The sequence below is a fragment of the Gymnogyps californianus genome, chromosome 1, assembly GCF_018139145.2.
Source record: "Gymnogyps californianus isolate 813 chromosome 1, ASM1813914v2, whole genome shotgun sequence".
NCBI classification, from domain to species: Eukaryota; Metazoa; Chordata; class Aves; order Accipitriformes; family Cathartidae; genus Gymnogyps; species Gymnogyps californianus.
In genome coordinates, this window is record NC_059471.1 from 207,750,313 (window position 1) to 207,771,510 (window position 21,198).

A 21,198-nucleotide genomic window follows, 5' to 3' on the forward strand; every position below is an offset into this window, starting at 1 on the left:
GAGACCATCAGTTTTATACTCGCTGATGGGGTTTTTTTAGTGGGAATCATGTGTGAAAGTGCAATAGTTATAGGAAAGGCAGATAAGAAAGCAGCTGTTAATTTTATGTTAATCATGGGATACTTGAAATAGCGTGGCTATGGTCTAGAGTGAACAGTATGTTTAGTGATAGATAGGTTACCAGGCACCAACGTACATTTAAACATAGTTTTCACTGCTTTTCTAAAACAGCTCTACAATTGTTTTTAAAGATAGTCCTAAAGTCTTACAAGTTCAATTTTACCTGTTTGGCTTCATCAAAACAGACATCAGGACCCTTTCTGTATCTAGGTTGTTTGACCATTTCGCAAGGATTTGGCCCTTCATCTGTTTCTCTGGTTAAGGAGCATGACTGTTTTTCATGCACCGTACATTAGCAGGATTAACATTCTGTTTTTACTTTTGTGGGAGAGGAGAAGTTTTATGCTATTTCAGATAATACTGAAATAAACATCAATAGTCACAGTTCCTTGTTTAAATTAAAGAAAAACAAACCAACCATCCAGATAAATCAAAATCAAATACCCCCCTTTTTTTAACACAGTTTTAATCAAGAAAATAAACATCCTGCGTGACTTTTTAGAACCAGTACTTCCAGAACTGTACACAAAATAAAAATAAAAGCTGAAGTTTTTTAAGATTTTGTGTATTCCTTTTATTACCATTGCATAAATATTACAGAAAATATTTGATAAAGTAGTAAACTTTCAATGGTGCTGATTGGTTATAGCATAAGTTACCACTGAGTTATTCTGCTAAAATAAAGATGCACAGTAAAAGTGAGGAAGGCTATTTGGAAAAGTAATGCTATATGCAGGCTGAAAATTGCAGTGAAGGCCTATAAGAACTACTGGTTTTATTACGTGTACACCTATATTGCCCCAAATATCACAGACAAGATCATCCCGCTGTAGGCTTTGATAGTAAATGATAGAAAACGTAATCAGATCTCATTAGCATTTCAGTGATGAAGGGAGACAGACAAAATGCTGTCCAAACTAACAGCAGAACAGCAGGATAGAAATGGGAGCAGTGGAATGCTATTAATTAGCTAACTGTAAACGTGAGGTAATGCTTTAGCTTATGTCTCTGAAATCTGTAATTGCCGATATTTAAGTGTAAATACTACACATTTGCCACAGGCTAAAAAGGGACCCAAATCATTGCAGCATGCTTGAAAGGCACGGATATGGTAAACTGCAAAACCATCTTCTTTTGAAACCTGCTTATATTACCATTCCGTATGTTAAGCTTTTTTTATTCCACTGTTGGTGGTACACACATTAAAGCTAAGCTAGAGTGTTTTCAAAAAATTGAGCACCAAAACTTTACTTATCTTAGTAGCTCTAACTTATACTTGAAGCAATCCTATTCATGCACTACTGCAGTGTACTACAGCAGCTTCATTGCAATGAGTGGAGATGCCCAATGGAAGAGAAGGCAAGAGGACAGGGAATTTAGTTCTACAGATCTACATCTGTCTTCATTCAGATGTTATCAGACTCACCTCCCCTCTCCTCTGCCGGGGCCCAGCTGAAAGGGAAGTTGAAACATAGAAATATTCTAAAAAACCATGTGCACGAGCAAAGCTGTACCAGCCAGAAGGAAGCAGAGTCTAATAATAACCATCTGAATAGCACCCAAAGGTCATTCTGTCTGCTTGTGTCATGTTATGCTACATCTGCATTTCACAATGTACCTTAGTTATAGAAAAGAGAGAATAGCTTAGTACTGCATAGTTGGAACAAAAATAAAATAGTTCATTTAGTCAATATAAGCCCACCCAGCTGCTCTGGGTGCCATTTGAGGTCATTTACCGCTTTCTAGAAGGTTTGGGCCCCACAGGGAAATGCAAGTCATGTGCCCATTTCCCATCAAACGTGCTTCATTTTCTATAGCAAGTGTTGTCTATAAATTCAGACAGTGGCAACAGTTAATCAAACTGTCATGGACTGGAGCCAATTAGAATATTTGGCTGTGTTTACATAGTTCTGTGGTGACATGGATATTGCTTCCACCCCAATGTAACTTCCTTTTCAGCCCAAGCATAGATGGAATTGCAGTTTTATTAATGTGGCAATGAACGCATTGCTTGTGCCAAAGAAACACAGTCATCTCTACCACCATCTTTCACGAATGGGAGAGGCTGTCTCAACTAACTTCCTGACACGGACAAAGGTATTACTAATTGTTTTCCATATTCTGTCATAATAATCCAAATTATGGTTTGATTTACCATCTCTGGCATGCTATCCTCAAGCATATATAGCAGAGAAAAATTGAGGTGAATTTCTCCTGGCCTAGAATATGCGTTTGTTGGTTTTGTGTATTTCCATCACCATCACCTACAGGTATCTACTGGAGTGAACAGGCTAAAGGCATAGAGATTGCCATGAAGGTGGTTGTAAATTAGAACAAAGCATCATATGCTTTTAATTTTAATGCATGTGTTGCAAGGACTCTGCTTAGCGTGTATGCCACCTATGTCTCCAGCCAACTCTGAAGAAATTCTATGCTAGCAGCTGGATAAACTCTAGCCTTTGATGTTTAAAGCCGTTTCCACAAGTAAGCAGTTCTCATTGGCACTGAGCACACACTAAAGTGCCTCCATCACTTCACCTCAGTGTTGCAGGCGTCAGTGAAGCATCCCAACTTTTCATGACCAAACAGTCTTATCTTGGTGTTGCCCTTTTTTGTTATTTCTCCAGACAGACACATCCTTGTCTTTTCTAAAGGCTGAACAAACCGAGGACTCACAGGCTCCCCTTGCCTGTCCTGTGCTCCAGATGGCAACCACTTTGGTGGCCCTTCACTGGACTTCCTTCAGTATGTCAGTGTGGTACTGGGGAGCCCCAAACTGTACACAGCACTCCAGATGTGGTCTCACCAGTGCTGAAGAGATGGGATGGATCAATTCTCCCAATCTGCTGACTACACTCTTGCTAACACAGCCCAGGATGTGACTGGCCCTCTTCATTGCAAGGCACAGTGCCAACTGATGTTCAACTTCTTGTCCATCATGATCCTCCAGTCCTTTTCTGCAAAGCTGTTTCTAGTCACTCTGCCCCCAGCCTGTCCAGCTGCATGTCATTATTCTGTCCGGGATCCAAGACTTTGCAACTGCTTTTTGGAAACTTCATTAAGTTCCTGTAAGCCCATTTCTCTTTAGCTCCGCACAAGTAACAGAATTGCTCTCTACCTCAGTGAACGCTGCCTCAGATGATTTGTGATATCATCCACAAATATCTGCTTCTTCAAGTACCCTGGTGGCAACCATGCTACTAATATGTACATAAACAGGTAATTTTTTTTCCAAATATATTCCAGTATATCATAGCCAAAAATCAATCCACACTACTAAATAACGTGATTTTAAAGGATACCCGGCTTCTCTGCTTGCATCAGTGGCTTTGGGTCACAGGAACGGCACAGCAGTTGGCTGTCACTAATAATGAATACTAGATTGGTGTTTGAAATCTTCTCTGCATGATAAAGTCTGGAAAAAAAGCCAACAAAAACCTATGTTTAAATGAAGCAAGGAAATCCACATTTGAGAAGGACACACAGTATTGGAACAAAAGTAATCTAACTTCACAGATTCAGTCTGCCTGCTACTGTTTATCTTTTCCATTAACAAACAGCAAGAAACATTTATAATATTTTGTAACCTTTTCGACATTTCCATGGTTCCCCCTTTCAACTAGACTTATTAGTGGAAAAAATGGAGAAGAGCATAAAGTAACTTTAATTGTGTTAATAGCTGGCTCTGTACTGCTACAGCAGTAGCTGTACTGAGAAATAAAATCAGTTCAGCATCAATTCTTCCCCTAACAACACTGAGAAAACCCCCAACCACAAAAACAAACAAACAAAACCTCAACACATAAACCTGTCTGTAAGAAGGGTGAGAAAGAGGTTTAGGGTATGTATGCTGTGTATTGGATGTGTATTTGTTGTATTTTTATGCACATATAATTCCACAAAAGGCCTTTAAGTTAGTAGGGTCATTTTCAATTTATAAATAATTGAATAGGCAGCATTATACTTTAAGCTATAGATACTACACTTCATGTCTTAGAAAGTAAAGGTAAGGATATTTCTGGATTTTTCAGGATAATTTTCGTGTACAATTTAAATTTACTGGAAAGGCAGACAGACCTTCAAAAAAGCAGAGAAAAAAAGCTTAATATTTCTTAGTCATTAATAAAATATATTCTACCTGTCAAAGAGAGGTAAATTCAGGACAATCTAACAGGTCAATTGCTTTTAGTGGATTCTAAATACATTTTCATACACATATAAAATAACAATCGAGTCTTTTCATACAGGTGGTTAACACTCTCTATAAGCAGAGTTTTACTACTTAGGTGTGAATTGATCAGATTATTTCTGAAATTTCACAGATGATGAAAAAAAAAACCTGTTAATTAAATAACTGGTGTTGTGATTACATATCTGGTTGTTTTAACCAGCTTAAATTGTCCTTTCATACTCATTCCCACACCGTAGCACTATTTTTGCAATATTAGCGTAATAATTTCTGTAGTCTTTCAGTAAACTGAACTAAAGAACTCTTCTGAAAACTCTCCAGATTAAAAAAACACAACCAAAAACCAAACCAAAAAACCCCCTACAAAAACCAAAACCAAAAAACCCAGCTTAATGAGTTCTCTGCACCACCAGGTACCACACAAACACGTACTAGCAACTTGGAGGAGGAAGTATGGCAGTGGGAAAAAATGCCTTCGTGTTTTGGCTATATTCACCATTCTCCAGTGTCCTTTGTCTTTCTTTCCTGGCTTGAAATACTGTCTTCAAGGAGTTTGAAACCTGACTGTTAATTTTAATTTCTAAGACATTTTCAGAAACTCCTAATGTATGCAAACTTTCAACCCAGCAGGCTTTTGTATGAAACACAGAACTAGGTCCAAGTTGTTATGTTTCTGAAGTATCCCATTTTTTTAACTTAACATTAAACATCATCTTGAATAGGCACATGGAGCCTGAAGAGTAATTCTTTAATCACAAAACAAAACAGCATGGTTTGCTTAATAAGACCCACAGCTCTTACAATCATGAGCACTGTTGACTACAAGGTAAATTTGAAGATAAATTGCATAATCTTCTTGACCATCAAAAATTCCAATACGTAACCAGATTAAAGACAATAATCTCCTTCTGAATATTGCAGAATGCCTTTAAGTTCACATAATAAATTAAAAGAAAACAAATTGTAACAGAGATAGAAATACAATTTTCATGGAGCGTATACAGACTATAAAACAAAAAATTGACTAAAATATTTCTATAGTTCTTTAATTATTACAATTAAAATTCATTCTGAACAAATACAAAGAGAAAGCAAGTTATCATTTTGCTGCCTATACACTTCTCTGTCTTGCTTATGGAAGTTTGGTCTAATTAATCCGAAATATATTTTTTGTTCTTATAATAGCGTCATTTTCTTTTGTAAAATGAATGAATATCCAAAAGTTATTATTTATATTGAAGAAATTTTACCTGGAGCAGTTTATACAGTCTACAATCCCACCAAAGGATTTATCATCATTTTCAAAGAAATACTGAGTTTGCTCAGTGATGCAGCTTGTTTTAGGCAGGGCGGCACTGAAATCGTCATCTTCCATATCAGCTGACAGAAAGAAGAAAATAAATAAATAAACAATGACATTTTTAAGTCACAGACACAATGGGGAGATCCAAATATGGCCCCCAGCCTAGATTCTTACCTTCTACTTCACTCAAAGTTGACTCTTTAACATTCTCTTGACTTACCTGCTTCAAGGAAACGTGGAAAAGTCAAGCTCAAAAACAGCTGCTGTAAGATAGACCTGAACACAGAAAGACAATATACATTTATTAAAGGCTCTTTATCTTCTTTGTATTTTAATGGATCCTTAAAAACTACTCAAATAAGAGTTATTAACAACAAAATCATCACGGCTTATGGTGCTTTTGCCAGTTATTAAAGCTGTAGGGTTTAAAGAAACACAGTTTGACTCTGGTTTTCTTTTCACACTTTCTCCCAGGTCTCGTTTCACACTAATCTTTTATTCTACTGTTGAGATTTGCTATCATTTGTGCCCATAACTTACATAATGGAAATGTTATCATGCCATCCATGTTCTCCTTTTATACCTCTGCAGGAGGTGGAAGAGGCATGGTTCCTCTAACACTTAAGCCAACCAGAACTCCTTTTGAACACACTCAGGGAAAATGTTCCTGAATTGGATACTTTACACTGATTAAGGTTCATTAAATTGCTGAGAAGGAGATGAACACTGGAATATTACAAGTATATTATAAAAATCATTACTGTAGCAGTTGACTTTTAAAATCATCTCTGTTCCTGCTCTTGAGGTATGGAATATATTTTCCTTCTAGATGCTGCCGAAACACTTAGGCTTAAAGAGCTCCATTTATTTCAAATTATTTTTCTTCACTCATGATCATATTTTTCCTATTTTATTTACTTGAAACAAGTACCGGCTTGCCACATACACGGCATCCTTCTCCTCTACTAACCTGTCAAAACAGGAATTGCAACAGTTATATTCGTTGACTCCCTGCTTCTGCTTAAAGCTTCCTAAGTTGTAGTTTCCTGTTGTCATGTTTTAGGTTTGCTTCTACCTACAAATATGACCTACTCTCTCCTCGTCTCATTCTGTTCTAATGTCTGTTCTGCAGAAAGAAGGGACTATATAACTTTATTCAACCTCCAAGATTTTTTCCTTTTCTCATCCAGCGTGATCCATGCGTAAAGAAACTGAATCTGCCTGTCACCTTTCCCATGGAGGCATTGCCTGAAGGAGCTCTGGATTCACATCCACAGCTTTGTGCCTTTAATCATCAGATGGACAGCGCACAAACCATCATGGATGAGGAGAGACCTGATGCCATTCAACAGTGATGCAATGTGCTGACAGAAAATAGGAATCCTTCGTAAGGGCTTACCACGGAATTTACAGGGAACTGAGCAAAAAAGGCAGCCTGGGAAAACTGTAAAATCTTCTGAGTTAAAAGAGCATGAAGGAGAAACGATACATACTCTCTTAACTAAATGCTGATGTATCCCATATAAATTTTGAAAATTATCACTCACACCTTTATCCCACATTGTTGCCTGAAACACTATACTTTTCTTTAGTAACCTGGTTTCTCTTATTTCCCTGCATTTGCTTTTGCCCGGTGCCTCACTGAATCCATTTTTGTTCAGCCCTTTTCACTCTGCTTGCTTAATGGCCTTCTCTGCCTGCTTCTGACCTAGATTCCATTAAAAACTTGTCCATAGAAAGTACTTTCATGTGGCGCTTTCAAGTTAAACATCACACAAAATAAACCTCAGGTCTAAATTGAGTCCAGATCACTGAGTCTGATTTGAATACTGATAAACTAAAGTTTCTCTGTTTGAGAAGAGCTCAAGTTTCTCTTCTGGACTATTGCCCATCTCCAGTTTTTGAGGTTTGCTGTTGTCCAAGAAAATCGAGATTTTTGCTGTTGCTGTTAACAAAATGTAACCAACAATAAAAACCAACATGCAATCTTCATAGTGCTATCTGTGAGAAAATTACTATATGTTTGTTCAGCTGCTATGTATTTTAACTCTTAGCTTCATAAAGCAGGTAATTTATTCCAGCTTGATAATTATTATAAAAAAATAAGCATCATGAAACTTTAGAAAAAGGAAGAGCCTCCAAGGGTGCAATTCACACCAATGCAGAAGTATCACATTGGTCCCAATTACTTATCCCAATGTGGTGCTGGAGGAAGTAGCTGATAGGGGTGTCTATCTACATGGCTCTGAAATAGGTAAAATTGTATCTGTGGCTATTATTAATAATGCACAAACCAAAGTCAAAAGAAAAAAAAACTCCTAAATGGATCTTTAGTTTTAAAATATATCCAGTATTCCGATTGTGAAAGATAAACTGAACTGTGCCATCAGATAACATATTGATTATCCTGCAGTCTGAAGCAGGAGTTCTTTACATTTTGTAATAGAGAAGCTTCTTCGCTCACAAGCTAGCAAGGCTCATTGACAGAGCTTTAAGCTAGACTTGAAGGGGGAGGGGGATAATATCAGGCTTGCCTGTGACAAGCTGTGGGATGACACACCAAGGTTAGAGGGATGGGGTGCTAGCGAGGGCCCTCAGCCTGTTGCTCTGAGACCTGCTGGCTACGCTGCAGCACACTTGAAGTCTTATGGAGAAAAGCGAGGGGCTCCTGAGGTAATAGGAGCCAACAGGGAAACATCAGTGAAATAACTCAAAGGAATTAAGGAGTGTTCCTCTAAGAAGGTGACATGGCCAACAGCCCAGCTGAAGTGCCTCTACACCAACACACACAGCATGGGCAACAAACGAAGAGTTGGAAGCCACCGTGCTGCTAGAATGCTATGACCTAGTTGCCATTACTGAAACTTGGTGATATGAATCTCATGACTGGAGTGTGGCTACCGATGGCTACAGGCTGTTCAGAACCAACAGGAGAGGAAGCAGGGGCTGAGGTGTTGCCCTCTACATCAAGAAAGGGATAGAGTGTGAAGAGCTGTCTCTGAAGAATAGCCACAAGCAGGTTGAAAGCTTATGGGTAAGAATCAGAGACCGAGGCAACAAAGGGAACCTTGTGGTTGGTGTCTACTACAGGCTGCCCAATCAAGGGGAGCCTATTGACGGAGCCTTCTTACTCCAGCTACAGGAGGCATCGTGCTCACAGGCTCTTGTCCTGCTGGGGGACTTCAACCACCCTGACATCTGCTGGAAAAGTAGCATGGCAAGCTATAGGCAATCCAGGAGGCTCCTGGAATGCATTGAGGATAACTTCTTAAGCCAGGTAATAGACAGCTCTACCAGAGGGGATGCAATACTGGACTTGTTGGTCACCAACGCAAGTGAGCTAATCGCTGACATGAAGATTAGAGGCAGCCTGGGCTGCAGTGATCATGCACTGGTGGAGTTCACAGTACTGAGGGATATGGGTCAGGCGAAGAGTAAAGTCAGGACCCTGAATTTTAGGAAAGCAAAATTCCAGCTCTTTAAGGAGTTAGCCAATAGGACCCCCTGGGAAACTGCCCTCAGGGACAAGGGAGCAGAACAGAGCTGGCAGATCTTTAAGGATGCTTTCCATAGAGCGCAAGAGCTCTCGATCCCCAGGTGTAAGAAGGCAGGAAAGGAAGGCAAGAGACCAGCATGGCTGAGTCGAGACCTGCTGGTCAAACAAAAGGGCAAGAAAGAAATGCACAGGCAGTGGAAGCAGGGACAGGTATCCTGGGAAGAGTATAGGGACGCTGCCCAGTTGTGTAGGGATGGGGTCAGGAAGGCCACGGCGCAGCTGGAGCTGAACTGGCAAGGGATACAAAGAATAATAAGAAGGGCTTCTACAGGTATGTCAGCCAGAAAAGGAATGTCAAAGGAACGAGCAAGACTGGCAAACTGGTAACAATGGATGAGAAGGCTAAGGTACTCAACTTTTTTGCCTCAGCTTTTGCCTCAGGCAGAGATTTGCCTTCACTGGCAATCTCTCTTCCCATACCTCTCGAGTGGATGGACCACAAGACAGGGACTGGAGGAGCAAAGTCCCTCCCACTGTAAGAGAAGATCAGGTTCATGACCACCTGAGGAACCTGAACATATATGTCTATGGGACCTGACGAGATGCATCCCAGAGTCCTGAAGGAATTATCTGATGTAGCTGCCAAGCCACCCTCCATGATATCTGAAAAGTCATGGCAGTCAGGCAAAGTCCCTGGTGACTGGAAAAAGGGAAACATTGCACTCATTTTTAAAAAGGGTAGAAAGGAGGACCCTGGGAACTACCGACCTGTCGGCCTCACCTCTGTGCCTGGGAAGATCATGGAACTGATCCTCCTAGAAGCTCTGCTAAGGCACATGGAGGACAGGGAGGTAATATGAGACAGCCAGCATAGCTTCACCAAGGGCAAGTCCTGCCTGACCAATCTAGTGGCCTTCCATGATGGAGTGACTACATCAGTGGACAAGAGAAGAGCTACGAATGTCATCTATCTGGACTTCTGTAAGGCATTTGACACAGTTCTCCACAACATCCTTCTCTCTAAATTGGAGAGATATGGGTTTGATGGGTGGACTGTTCAGCAGATGAGGAATTGGTTGGATGGTCACATCCAGAGGGTAGTGGTCAAGGGCTCAATGTCCAGATGGAGATCGGTGGCAAGTGGTGTCCCTCAGGGGTCCATGTTGGGACCAGTACTGTTTAATGTCTTCATCAATGACATAGACAGTGGGATCGAGTGCACTCTCGGCGAGTTTACAGATGACACCAACCTGAGCGGTGCGGTTGACACACCTGAGGGACGGGATGCCAACCGGAGAGACCTGGATGCCAACCAGAGGGACCTGGACAAGCTCAAGAAGTGGGCCCGTGTGAACATCATGAGGTTCAACAAGGCCAAGTACAAGGCCCTACACCTGGGTCGGGGCAACCCCCAGTATCAATACAGGCTGGGGGATGAAGGGACTGAGAGCAGCCCTGCCAAGAAGGACTTGGGGATTCTGGTGGATGAAAAGCTGAATGTGACCCGGCAATGTGCACTCACAGCCCCGAAGGCCAACCGTATCCTGGGCTGCATACCAAGAAGTGTGGCCAGCAGGTCGAGAGAGGTGATTCTGCCCTTCTACTCCACTCTCGTGAGACCCCACCTCGAGTACTGCATCCAGCTCTGGAGTCCTCAATACAGGAAAGATGTGGACCTATTGGAGTGGGTCCAGAGGAGGGCCACAAAAGTGATCAGAGGGATGGAACACCTCTCCTATGAGGACAAGTTGAGAGAGTTGGGGTTGTTCAGCTTGGAGAAGAGAAGGCTCCAGGGAGACCTTATTGTGGCTTTTCAGTACTTAAAGGGGGCTTATAAGAAAGATGGGGACAGACTTTTTAGTAGGGCCTGTAGCAACAGGACAAGGGGTAATGGTTTTAAACTAAAAGAGAGTAGATTCAGACTAGATATAAGGAAGAAATTTTTTACGATGAGGGTGGTGAAACACTGGCAGAGGTTGCCCAGAGAGGTGGTAGATGCCCCATCCCTGGAAACTTTCAAGGTCAGGTTGGACGGGGCTCTGAGCAACCTGATCTAGTTGAAGGTGTCCCTGCTCATTGCAGGGGGCTTGGACTAGATGGCCATTAAAGGTCCCTTCCAACCCAAACTATTCTATGATTTTATGATTCATGTGTTTTTGCAAAATGATTCACTGAAAAGCAAACATTGATTTTCGTAAGACTTCTTCCTAGAAAAAAGGAAAGACGATATTCAGAAATAGGGAACCAAGTGGTCAATAATTCTAAATGTAATAATTTCATCTGAACCTTCACACCTGCCAATCCAATTTAGACCATTAATCTCAACTCTGCTTCCTGAAGGTGATTTTGTAGAGTGAGAACACACAATCACAAAACCTGGCAAGAGTAGTTTTGAATTCAACTGTTGACAGAACACTGAATTTTCCAAGGAGTTTGGAGACATAGCTAAGAATTTTCACCATGAGAAACAGCAGAAACAAAGGATTCAGAGCAGTTTTATGGAGGGGGAAAAAAGAGTAATACAGTTTCAACCCACTGAATGATTCTAGTGTGGACATACAGATTTCCTACACACTTGTACTTACCAGGCAGCTGCCGAAGCCCACCATCCTAGATGCAAAATATCTGTTATCGTAGGCTGGGAAAAAAACAACAGAGATTATATTATTCGTATAAACACCTGAAGATTTTTAAGGCAATGTCAGTTATCGCACAAGGGACTACTGACCACATAAGCAGAACGAAGTCCAGCTCCTTGCTTTGGTTCTTCTTCGGGATCGCAGACTGATTGATAGTCATACGACTTGTTAAAGGCATACAGGGACATGTTAATCAGGTTTCTCATGAGGCCAGGATCAATTTCACCAAAGAATCTTCCAATCTGATGAGGGAGAATATACAGAGATAAGTTAAAGTACTTCCAAGTATTTTTCTCATTAAAAAAATGAACAGTCCTGATTTCCCCCCACCCCCTGATTTTTTCCTCTACACAACTCATCCAGCTGTGCTGCTTATGTATTTATTTCTTTGACTATTTCTCTGCCAAAAGCTTGGTTGGAGAACTCCAGTTGGATGGTAATTGTTAAATGCAGTATTAACGAGACCACACTGCTTGGGGAAGAGCAAGAAGAGTATGAGAAAGAAGGTGTGTGGATGCCATACTACTTGCCCTCACCATCATGGGTCCACCGGCAGCCTACCAGCCTAAGGGCAGAGCACAAAGAATGCAACTTGGTGGAAGTATGGCATCTTGAACCATAAATAAGACTGCGAAAAAGACTAACAAAATAACTGGAATTTCAGATACAGCAAAATTTTTGTGATTCAGAAATGTTATTTTTAGGGTGAGTTGAGAGTGAAATGCTGTTTTTTTCTCCTAAAACTTCTTCCTATTGTTTTTCATGTTCTGTCCTTAAAAATATACATACCTGTTGTGTATATTCATCCCGATTTGACATCAAAAGAAATCCACCATCGTCAAGAATAACACAGTCCACATGCTATTGTAAGAAAGTAAAATATGTTTTGCAGGAAGAATTTGCCAAGAGAATACTCTGTAAGAAACTCTTTTTTATTCAACACTTCAGAAGTATCTTCAAATCTATGTGGCTCAGGCTAAATCACAACCCCATAGCCAAGGGCCAATATTAAGCTATAATAAGCTGCATTATCAGTATTATAAAAGTTTGTACAGATCAAAGGCTTATTTGTGGCTTAATTTCATAAAAGTTGCTTTGTAAATTCTTATTTGCTCAATACTTTGTTAGCTCTAAGAGTGCTATATCCCTATTAAATCTGATTATAATTGAATCTCAACTCATAATAAGGGACTACAACTTCCCATGTGCTTCAGCCATGCTTAAAGTCCTTTCCATTTGCAGCTTTTCATGGTAAAAATCTTAAGGGCAGACTCTCAGCTTGCTAGTCATGATTATTTTCACTTGCCAAGGACTGTAGTGGGTTTCTTCCAGGTGTCAGACGCAGGAATGGGAAGCCCACTAGTTCCCTATATTTTGCACTTCGTAAAAGATCCTTGCAGTCAGAGATTGGAGAGATAGCAGTGAGGCCAAATAGATAACCTCCCAGAGCACCCTTTTTGCTCTAACTCTTGCATTTAATGATCTTCGCACTCCACAAAAGAACCCACAGAAGACCTGAGCAGAGAAAGCTTTTAAGCACATGGCAGAATCTGATACTGTGACAGCCCCTGAAGCTGTGCTCTCCTGAGTGCTAGCAGAGCTATGGGATCCCCAAATCCTGAATGGCCTGGGAACAGAGGAGAGGAGGATGACTAACGACTGTTGAAGGACACGTCACGTACTCTGCTGCTTTTCAGTTTGCATTTACCCTTCTCTAAGGTACTTCGTGTTCTTTTTCTCAGATGATTTTTTTTTTAATTATTCCCTTTCCTCAGGATTTGCCTCCTGCTTTGAAAATTACAGCTATATTTTTCTCACATTTTTCTTCACATCATTTTCTATTGCTCCTACTCTATTTTTTTTCCCTCTAGTTCTCATAGCCTCTTTGCAATGATTCTTGCAACAACCACTTCACTTGACTTTTATACCCTCTCACGTCCTCCCCTCTTAATCTTCATCTCTTTCTCAAGACACAAATGACTAAGTCCTGTTTTCTGTAAAATTAACCCTCAGATAATGATAGAATCGTTGTCTTAGATAAATCTAGAGAGAATGAGTGAATTTTCATAATCTGCCAGATATTCATAAACTGAACATATTCTTACCATACTGTTTCTCTCACAGCCACAGATTTCACTGTTGCACTAAAAAACAGAAGTACAGTAATCTTCACAAAAATGTTTCAAAAGAAACTGTATTTTGCAGTGATATTAATCAATCAGGACAAGAACAAGTGATTTGATTTTCAATATCTGTATATTAATTTAAATTAATTTTGAGTGTGTGTTGTTTATCACAAATATCTCTGTGAACAACCTGTATTCAGTAATTATCAACAATCTCTACTGTCTTTCATGAAGTCTCTGATACATCTCCCTTTTAAAGTATGCTCAATATATTAAAGATAAATAGTTTGGAGGACTTTTCAGGATGTCAGTGTTGTCAGTATAAAGTAAAAGAATGAACAAGTATATTTCCTTGTGTTTGGGGTATGGAAAGAAAGCCTAGAAAAATATGTTGCCAAATACCTTTTTTGATCATGAAAAGCTTCACCAGTCTCAAAACATGGGAATCCCATGTGATAAAGGAAGCTCACCATCTCCAGTTAGCTTTTATGGCTTTGATTACTAACAAGTTTTTTCTCATTTTCTTGCAATTTGTGTATACATACACGCATAACTGTCTCATTGCATTATGTCTTGAGCAAAACAACGACTAGATAATGCTGTAGTCATTCATTTCAAATTAATTCTGAGATATTCCTCTTTCTTTCTCTTTTTCAGTTATGTATTCTTGTCCTTAACTGTTCTGACATTTAGGTAATGCATTTGCCTGCCCTTTGAACTACAGCTTCAAATGGTTGGCTTTGAACAAATACCAGACACTGTTATCGATTCCCTTAATATACAACCAACCAAGCAACATTGCCTCATCCAGTTGTTCCAAAATTGTCTTCATTTTGTGCCTCTCTTTTCCCAATGCACTATTAATTCCTTAGTTTTTCCTTCTGTTTAGCCTTTCCTCCTTCCCATTTATACCTAAGCATTAAATGTAAGGAATGAAAGGGTTAAGCACCTATTTCATTAAGTTCTGCTAAAACGCTGTGATGTTGGTTGCAATATAAAACCTTACTGTTCACTGCTTACCCATCCTCCATATCAAAAAAAAAAAAAAAAAGATTCATCAATTCTTTTGCAGATTTTATTCACTGCTACAGCATAATCCTAGTAGGGAGCCTACTGGCTGGAATATGTCATTTTTCTTTGTCTTTATCCATATTCTATAATTATGAAAGCAAGACACGTACAAAATACAGCCTATTTCAACATAGATTTATTTTGTGCATTTGGATGAGTTAAATACCACAACTACTTGGCAACTATGCATCAGTGTGACTCTGGCACAAAGAACTGTTAGACCTATTTGCATCTGAAGCTTTGAGAAATGCAAATAAAGTTCAAAAAAGACTTGGTCAATTGCTTACCAGGCTCTTGATTGTGGTTTTTGTGAAATTTTCCATCCAGCTGGTTGCGTCAATTTTTATTCCAACAACTAACAAGAAATACATGAAAGTCTTTTTTAGTAAAATGAAAAAAAATTTAAAAAGGTAACTGTAGCATCCTAAAAAAAAATGGAAAAATTATAATAACATCTAAATTATTAAACTGGAAAAGGAGAAAATATGAGTTTTGCTCAGTTGTCTGACCACCAACATCCTTCATGAGACTAATAAATTAAGCACTCTTACTCAAACACAACCAGATCTTTGGCTTGATTTCCACTAGCAAGATTAAAACAGTCTCAGAGAAAAGAATGTTATATAAAGTGAAGTTCCTTTGAAATCTCAATTAAAGTTCTAATTCACTGTTGAGCAATAACCAAATAACTAATGTATGTAGAGTTTCAGCACCACTCTATCTTACCTGCTGGTTTCAGAAGCTTCCCATTAATTGTTATTTCCACAGCCTTGCTTACCATAATACCTGTTTCATAGCTATTGGCACCACTTTCTGAGAGTATAGAAGGGACATACAAAAAAAAAAAAGGTTAGGGTGATATAAAATCCTCTTCCTCTGAAACTGAAATTAATGATTATTCAAATATCCAGAATGATTCCAAAAAAATCCTTATTCAAAAGCACTGACCCAGTTGTACTACGCATTTATCACCTGTAATAGCTCAGATCACTAACATCGGGATGACTAAGAGGAATACTTTTTTTTACTTGTCTTCATTCACTTTTTGTACATGGTTTCACTGCTTCATAAAGTTACTGCAGAAAAAAGGGTTTTTTTCTGCAAACAGAGCCATGAAGAGCTTTACACATGTAAGTAGCTCTGTTAAAACCAGGATGAGAGCCAAAGATTTTATCCTGCTGTCTGTGTATTTTTCAATGCAGGGTATAGTGACACCACTCACTAACCAACAATTACTTCTCTGACAAACTTCAGCCTGTTTTCAACACCGCTTAGTATGAAAAAGCAAGTTAAAAGTACATTCCCTGGAGCTCTTTGAGGAACAACACAGGCTTCAGGGAATTTAGTTAATTACCTTCTTAATATTTTATTGAGAAAAGATGCAATAAATAAGTATGAAATAACAACAATAAAAGATCCCATATATTTAAGAGGGGAGTATGTCATTTGTGGTAGCATCTGCTTTTAGACGAGCTTGGCAAGGTTAATGTTGCTCACTTCAGTAATGAGCACTTACTATTGTGCATATATAGGTTTTAAATATCACAGTATTTCAGACAAACTGGTTTTGGTGAATAACAGCGATTTGAAATAGAATTCAAAAGCAAAGTTTAAATTAAGCAGCAGGGCAGTGGACAGAGTTGTAGACTCTGGACACTTATACCTACTCCCTCAAGTTAGGTTTGGTGCTGAGGAAGTATAGAGACCTCAGCTCAAATAAAGCTTTTTTAGGTAGCGTTATTGTCCCCGAGTGCGATTTTCTTTCACTTCCTTTTAAAATAATTCTGCCAAAGCATCTCTGTAAAAGAGTGTTTCAGTATAATGAATGACCAGTACTCTGCATGTTTTCAGCTTTGTTAATTCTGAGCATACAGGGCCACCAGAGCTGATGACAAATTATGATGTCCCTTGTTTAGTGCCCCCCTAGCTACCTTTCCCTTAATAATGAGTGACGTCCCAAGATTTTTTTCCTTACGAAGTGTCCTACTTCCGTCCTTTGTCAGTGACCACAATTGGTATGGGAAACTTCCACAAGTACACTTATATTGGACTAGATAACTCTGACATTTCAAAACAGTGATGACTTACTGTTGTAGTACGGAGCTGTGAAAATATAGTTGTCATTATCTAAACTCCGTTTATAGAAGCTGACTTCATAAGTTTCAGCATTTTCCAACCAATCTTCTCCTGCCCTAATCACAAAAAAATAGTGATCAAAAAAAGATAGTTAGAGTCTCATTAAAGCTGTGCTGCAGGTTGGTTTTTTTAAATGTTTCACAGTTGGAAATAATGTGAGATTCATTCTTACAGTCCTCAGACTTTGTCAGCTTTCACTAGTTACCTGCCAGGTGTAATTATTAAAAAAAAAACTTAAAAAAAAAAAAAAAAAAAAAGGCAAACGGTATTCTTGGAACAACATGGATCTTGTCTTATCATTTTTAGAAATATTGAGACAAATATAACTGTGACACTACTTACAACAAAATATAAACAAACCTTTATAGCACATGCTATCTCTTGAGAAATCATCCCAAAAGATTTTATATCATTAGTAACATCAAAACAGAAAAGAAACTGATTTTGGGAGTAAAATTCATTGCCATTTTCCCATTTTGGGGAAACACAGAATAACCTAAGAAAATAGATAAATTTGTCATTTACCAGTATATCTGTACTGGTGCCCTCCCTATTCCCAGTCACTGATGGGGGTGTCTAGTTTATTATCTGACCACTTTCACTTTCCCTGTTTGCCCTCTGGTAATGATACATTTTTCCCTCTTGAAGTCCCTGGACCATTTGGTCTGCTCTTATTAGTCTAAAAAAAGCCTCGCCTACTGCTTTACAGTATTTGCAGCCTGCCAGCCTGCCAACCAAATGAGTGCTTAGGAGTAATTAGGGATTAGCATGGCCCCACTACTACTACAAGGGCACTGCTTTTACTGCTACTCTACACTGAATAGAAACTTGGATTACAAGGACCTGTTATGGAAATAATGTTACAGATCAGTTTCAAGAAGTGACACAGGTAAAATCAAAGAAAAACAAGACATTCGATTCATTTCCTAGTTATCAGTACAGATCAGACTGTAGGACAAGTTGTTTTTCATTCAATATATCCATTATTTAGTATTCCACCCTTTCAGGTTTCAAAATTATCATATTACACTATTTTATAATAATTGTTACCTTTTTGGGAACACTCTAGTAATTCCACCATCTGTAACAACAAATTGTGCAACAACTCCATCACTGTAAACAAAAATAAGATTTAAAATGAAAACTGACTGAAATTCTCGTAAATGCCTATGTCAAGAGCTGCCATTTAAGTGCATAACTGTGAATTAAATATCTATCCTGTGTAAACATTAACTGTATATCTGTATATACACACACATATATTATTATCAAACTTTGAAATGCATCAAAAAACTCACAGTCAATAAAAAGAATACTTACAGAGACAGTTTACTCCAATAATTTTGGGCAAGTTCATTTGTAAATCCTGCATCCAGCAAAACTCTAATGACCATATCAGTATTACCTATCAAAAGAGTTAAGACACTCATCTGAAACCATATGACATGGAGTTTCATTAAACGGTTAAAATGAAATTCTGAGTTGTCAACATGCTACAGATGCTACAAAAATTGGGCTATTTCTATTAGAGATACTGTCTAACTTCAAATTATGTCAGTACTTACTGTTAAATAGATTGCTCTCACAGGGTTGACTTCCCTTAAACTTTTCCTTCATTGTATCCTAAAAAAACTATCTTTGTGTCATAGGAATAAGCAAGGTAATAAGGGTACAGGTCCCAGCTTTGCAAAGCCCCTATGTTACATTTGGAAATTAACCTATTTTTAAAGCATATTTTCATTCAAACACTTTTTATCTCAGGTGATGCAATGAAACAACACTTAATTCTTAGTTATGCTTACTCTTACATGCTACAAAAATGGAGATAATTCAACTACAATGTAAATATATTTAAATATCAGTTAAGTACCAGCCTCTCAAAAAAACCTACTTGCCATCTGAAAATGGGTACAAGGAAATAAACTAATTTTGAGTTAGTAGCTTAGATGGATATATCATTTTGAAATATCTTTGAAAAGATGGTTTGAAGTCAGTGCTTCTCAAGCATCTTTTTCAGTACCACTTTGCAAGAGAAAGTTCTAGGAATGGTCAACAGAAGTAAGCACACACTTTAATACAGATTTTTACCACTATGTAAAATAAAACTGGGCTAAATTGGAGCCAAATAATGTAAAGGGAAAATCTGGCTCTTGGTCTTCAATGTCACACAGTAAATCAGTGTTGGTAAATCAGTTGTTCTGTGACTGGAACTTGCAGCTCTGAATTCTGCCAAACCCCAGCTGCTCAGCCTTGCTGAGGAGACTGAAAACTCCTTCTGAGGAAAAATAAAATTTAAAAAAAACCAACTTTTCTTCGGTTTTGCTCCATAGAGAGCCATGACATGCTCTGTGCTTCACTCTAAGTCTCAGATTCCAGAAAACTGATGTTGACCTTTTTTTTAAAAAAATGCAGTAATTCAGTCTGTTTTCACAAAACAGATCAATAGGACATGTATTTGGGTATTGAAAAGCTTCATAAGCTTTAGCAAAAAGGCTTTTTCATAAAATCCACTGAAGCCTGAATGCGTGAGCATGCTATGCACAGAGCCAGCAGCTCTGACTTACCAGCAGGAAGCACTGTCTCTTATCATCTTAATGCATTAATTCTCATTAGATGTATTTATATGGCTAAGCTAGGTAAACCCATTAAACTGCCTCGAATGCCACCGACTCACCTTCCTTATTCACATGTACAATGTCATAGTATAGTATGTAATATAAGTTAGGGTATTGTTTTAAAAATATTTCTTCAGCTGGAAGTAATGACAAAACCCCACTAATTAACATAAGGACGAAATTTGGAGGGCCTTGCTGCATCCACATTTTCCTAGAAATTAAATTGATATTCTATCTGAATATAAATATCAAAATATGTCTCTCAGAGTGGTATTTATCTCTGCTAATATAGACTCCTAATATTTTACTGGATGCATTTTTTGTTTAGGATCCCCTTGTACTGCATGCACCTCTACAAAGTGTGACTTGCTTGCTTACTTAAAGCACGTGTTGAAGACAAGTAGGGTGAATTGCTCTTACTGTCCCTTTAGTAACAACAGAGGTAGTTGTCTAACTTTCTGGCTAACTTCTAACAGGTTAAAGTTGGATGAGGTGAGTCAAAATATAACAGGCTTTAAACTTATAGTATATAGATTATTTCAATTTGGTGATTTTACTAGTTATTCCTTTTGGAAAGCATTTTTAGCTGAGATAATTTCCATAGCCACTGTTTCCTTTAGTCAACACTGTTTACTTATTCAGGAGACTACTTTCAAAGTAACCTAATTATTAGGAAAAAAAAGGAAAAAGTGAATTTTGTTGTGGATTCCAAAATGAAATATAGCAATAATTTGATAACTTTTTAGCATAATTACTTACTAATCCCTAGTGTATAGTACAATATCACTAAATGTGTCCTCAATATTTGCTTATAGAACCAGTGAATATTAAACTAGAATTTTCATTTATTAACTCGTTTAATCATTTGAGGTGAATGCTTTCATTTCCAAGACTGAGTCAAGGGACTCAAGTAAAATTTCAGTCAGTCAGCAATGTGTCAATGAATAAGATCACTCTATTAAAAACAACAACAAACACCCACACATACACACAAAAATAGCCTTTTGTGAGAAGATCTCATATCTAAGTGCACATTCCTTCAGTTACATGGTCTAGCAGAGAGATTCTTATTGAATTGATCAGTGATTCCTGACAGCAACATATTAAAAAGACTCAAGGAATGCAAGACAAAAAAAAAAGTTTATTCCAACTGTTTATAAATTATTAATAATGTTCAACAGACTTGTATGCATAAACAAACAAATCCAAACATTGAATTTTTCATGAGAACAAGACTTTAATGCATTACTGATGGTTCATTCAAAAGCGTAACTCCTCGTTTATTCTAAATGGAGTTTAAGGCCCAATTTCAAAACGTGAATACCTTCCCAAAGCCCAGTGATCTCTTTAAGCAATTTGTGAACCAGCAATAGAACTTCCTTATCTTTTATTTTGGTTCTCAGCTCCTTTTCTTTACTTATTTTGGTTATATAAACTGACAAGAAAGCAGACTGAAGAATTCATTACAAAATTTTGAAGTCTATTTGAGACTTACTTTGGCTG

General features: G+C 38.3%; 1 protein-coding gene across 3 annotated transcripts in view; it reads right to left on the reverse strand.

Annotated features, from left to right (window-relative positions):
- The window catches only part of CACNA2D1 (calcium voltage-gated channel auxiliary subunit alpha2delta 1), a 434,743-nt gene that overhangs the window by 13,173 nt on the left and 400,372 nt on the right, over positions 1-21,198 (reverse strand). For 2 of the 3 annotated variants that reach the window (XM_050894497.1, XM_050894504.1), the window contains 13 exons: positions 18,401-18,485; positions 18,131-18,193; positions 17,033-17,136; positions 15,671-15,757; positions 15,232-15,299; positions 13,853-13,891; positions 12,537-12,608; positions 11,837-11,989; positions 11,694-11,746; positions 5,833-5,888; positions 5,560-5,689; positions 3,423-3,535; positions 284-366 (listed from right to left, as the gene is read on the reverse strand). In XM_050894497.1, the coding sequence (XP_050750454.1) occupies positions 284-366; positions 3,423-3,535; positions 5,560-5,689; positions 5,833-5,888; positions 11,694-11,746; positions 11,837-11,989; positions 12,537-12,608; positions 13,853-13,891; positions 15,232-15,299; positions 15,671-15,757; positions 17,033-17,136; positions 18,131-18,193; positions 18,401-18,485 (1,106 nt within the window). The remainder of the gene's footprint in view (positions 1-283; positions 367-3,422; positions 3,536-5,559; positions 5,690-5,832; positions 5,889-11,693; positions 11,747-11,836; positions 11,990-12,536; positions 12,609-13,852; positions 13,892-15,231; positions 15,300-15,670; positions 15,758-17,032; positions 17,137-18,130; positions 18,194-18,400; positions 18,486-21,198) is intronic. The other variant, XM_050894513.1, reaches the window with a different exon arrangement.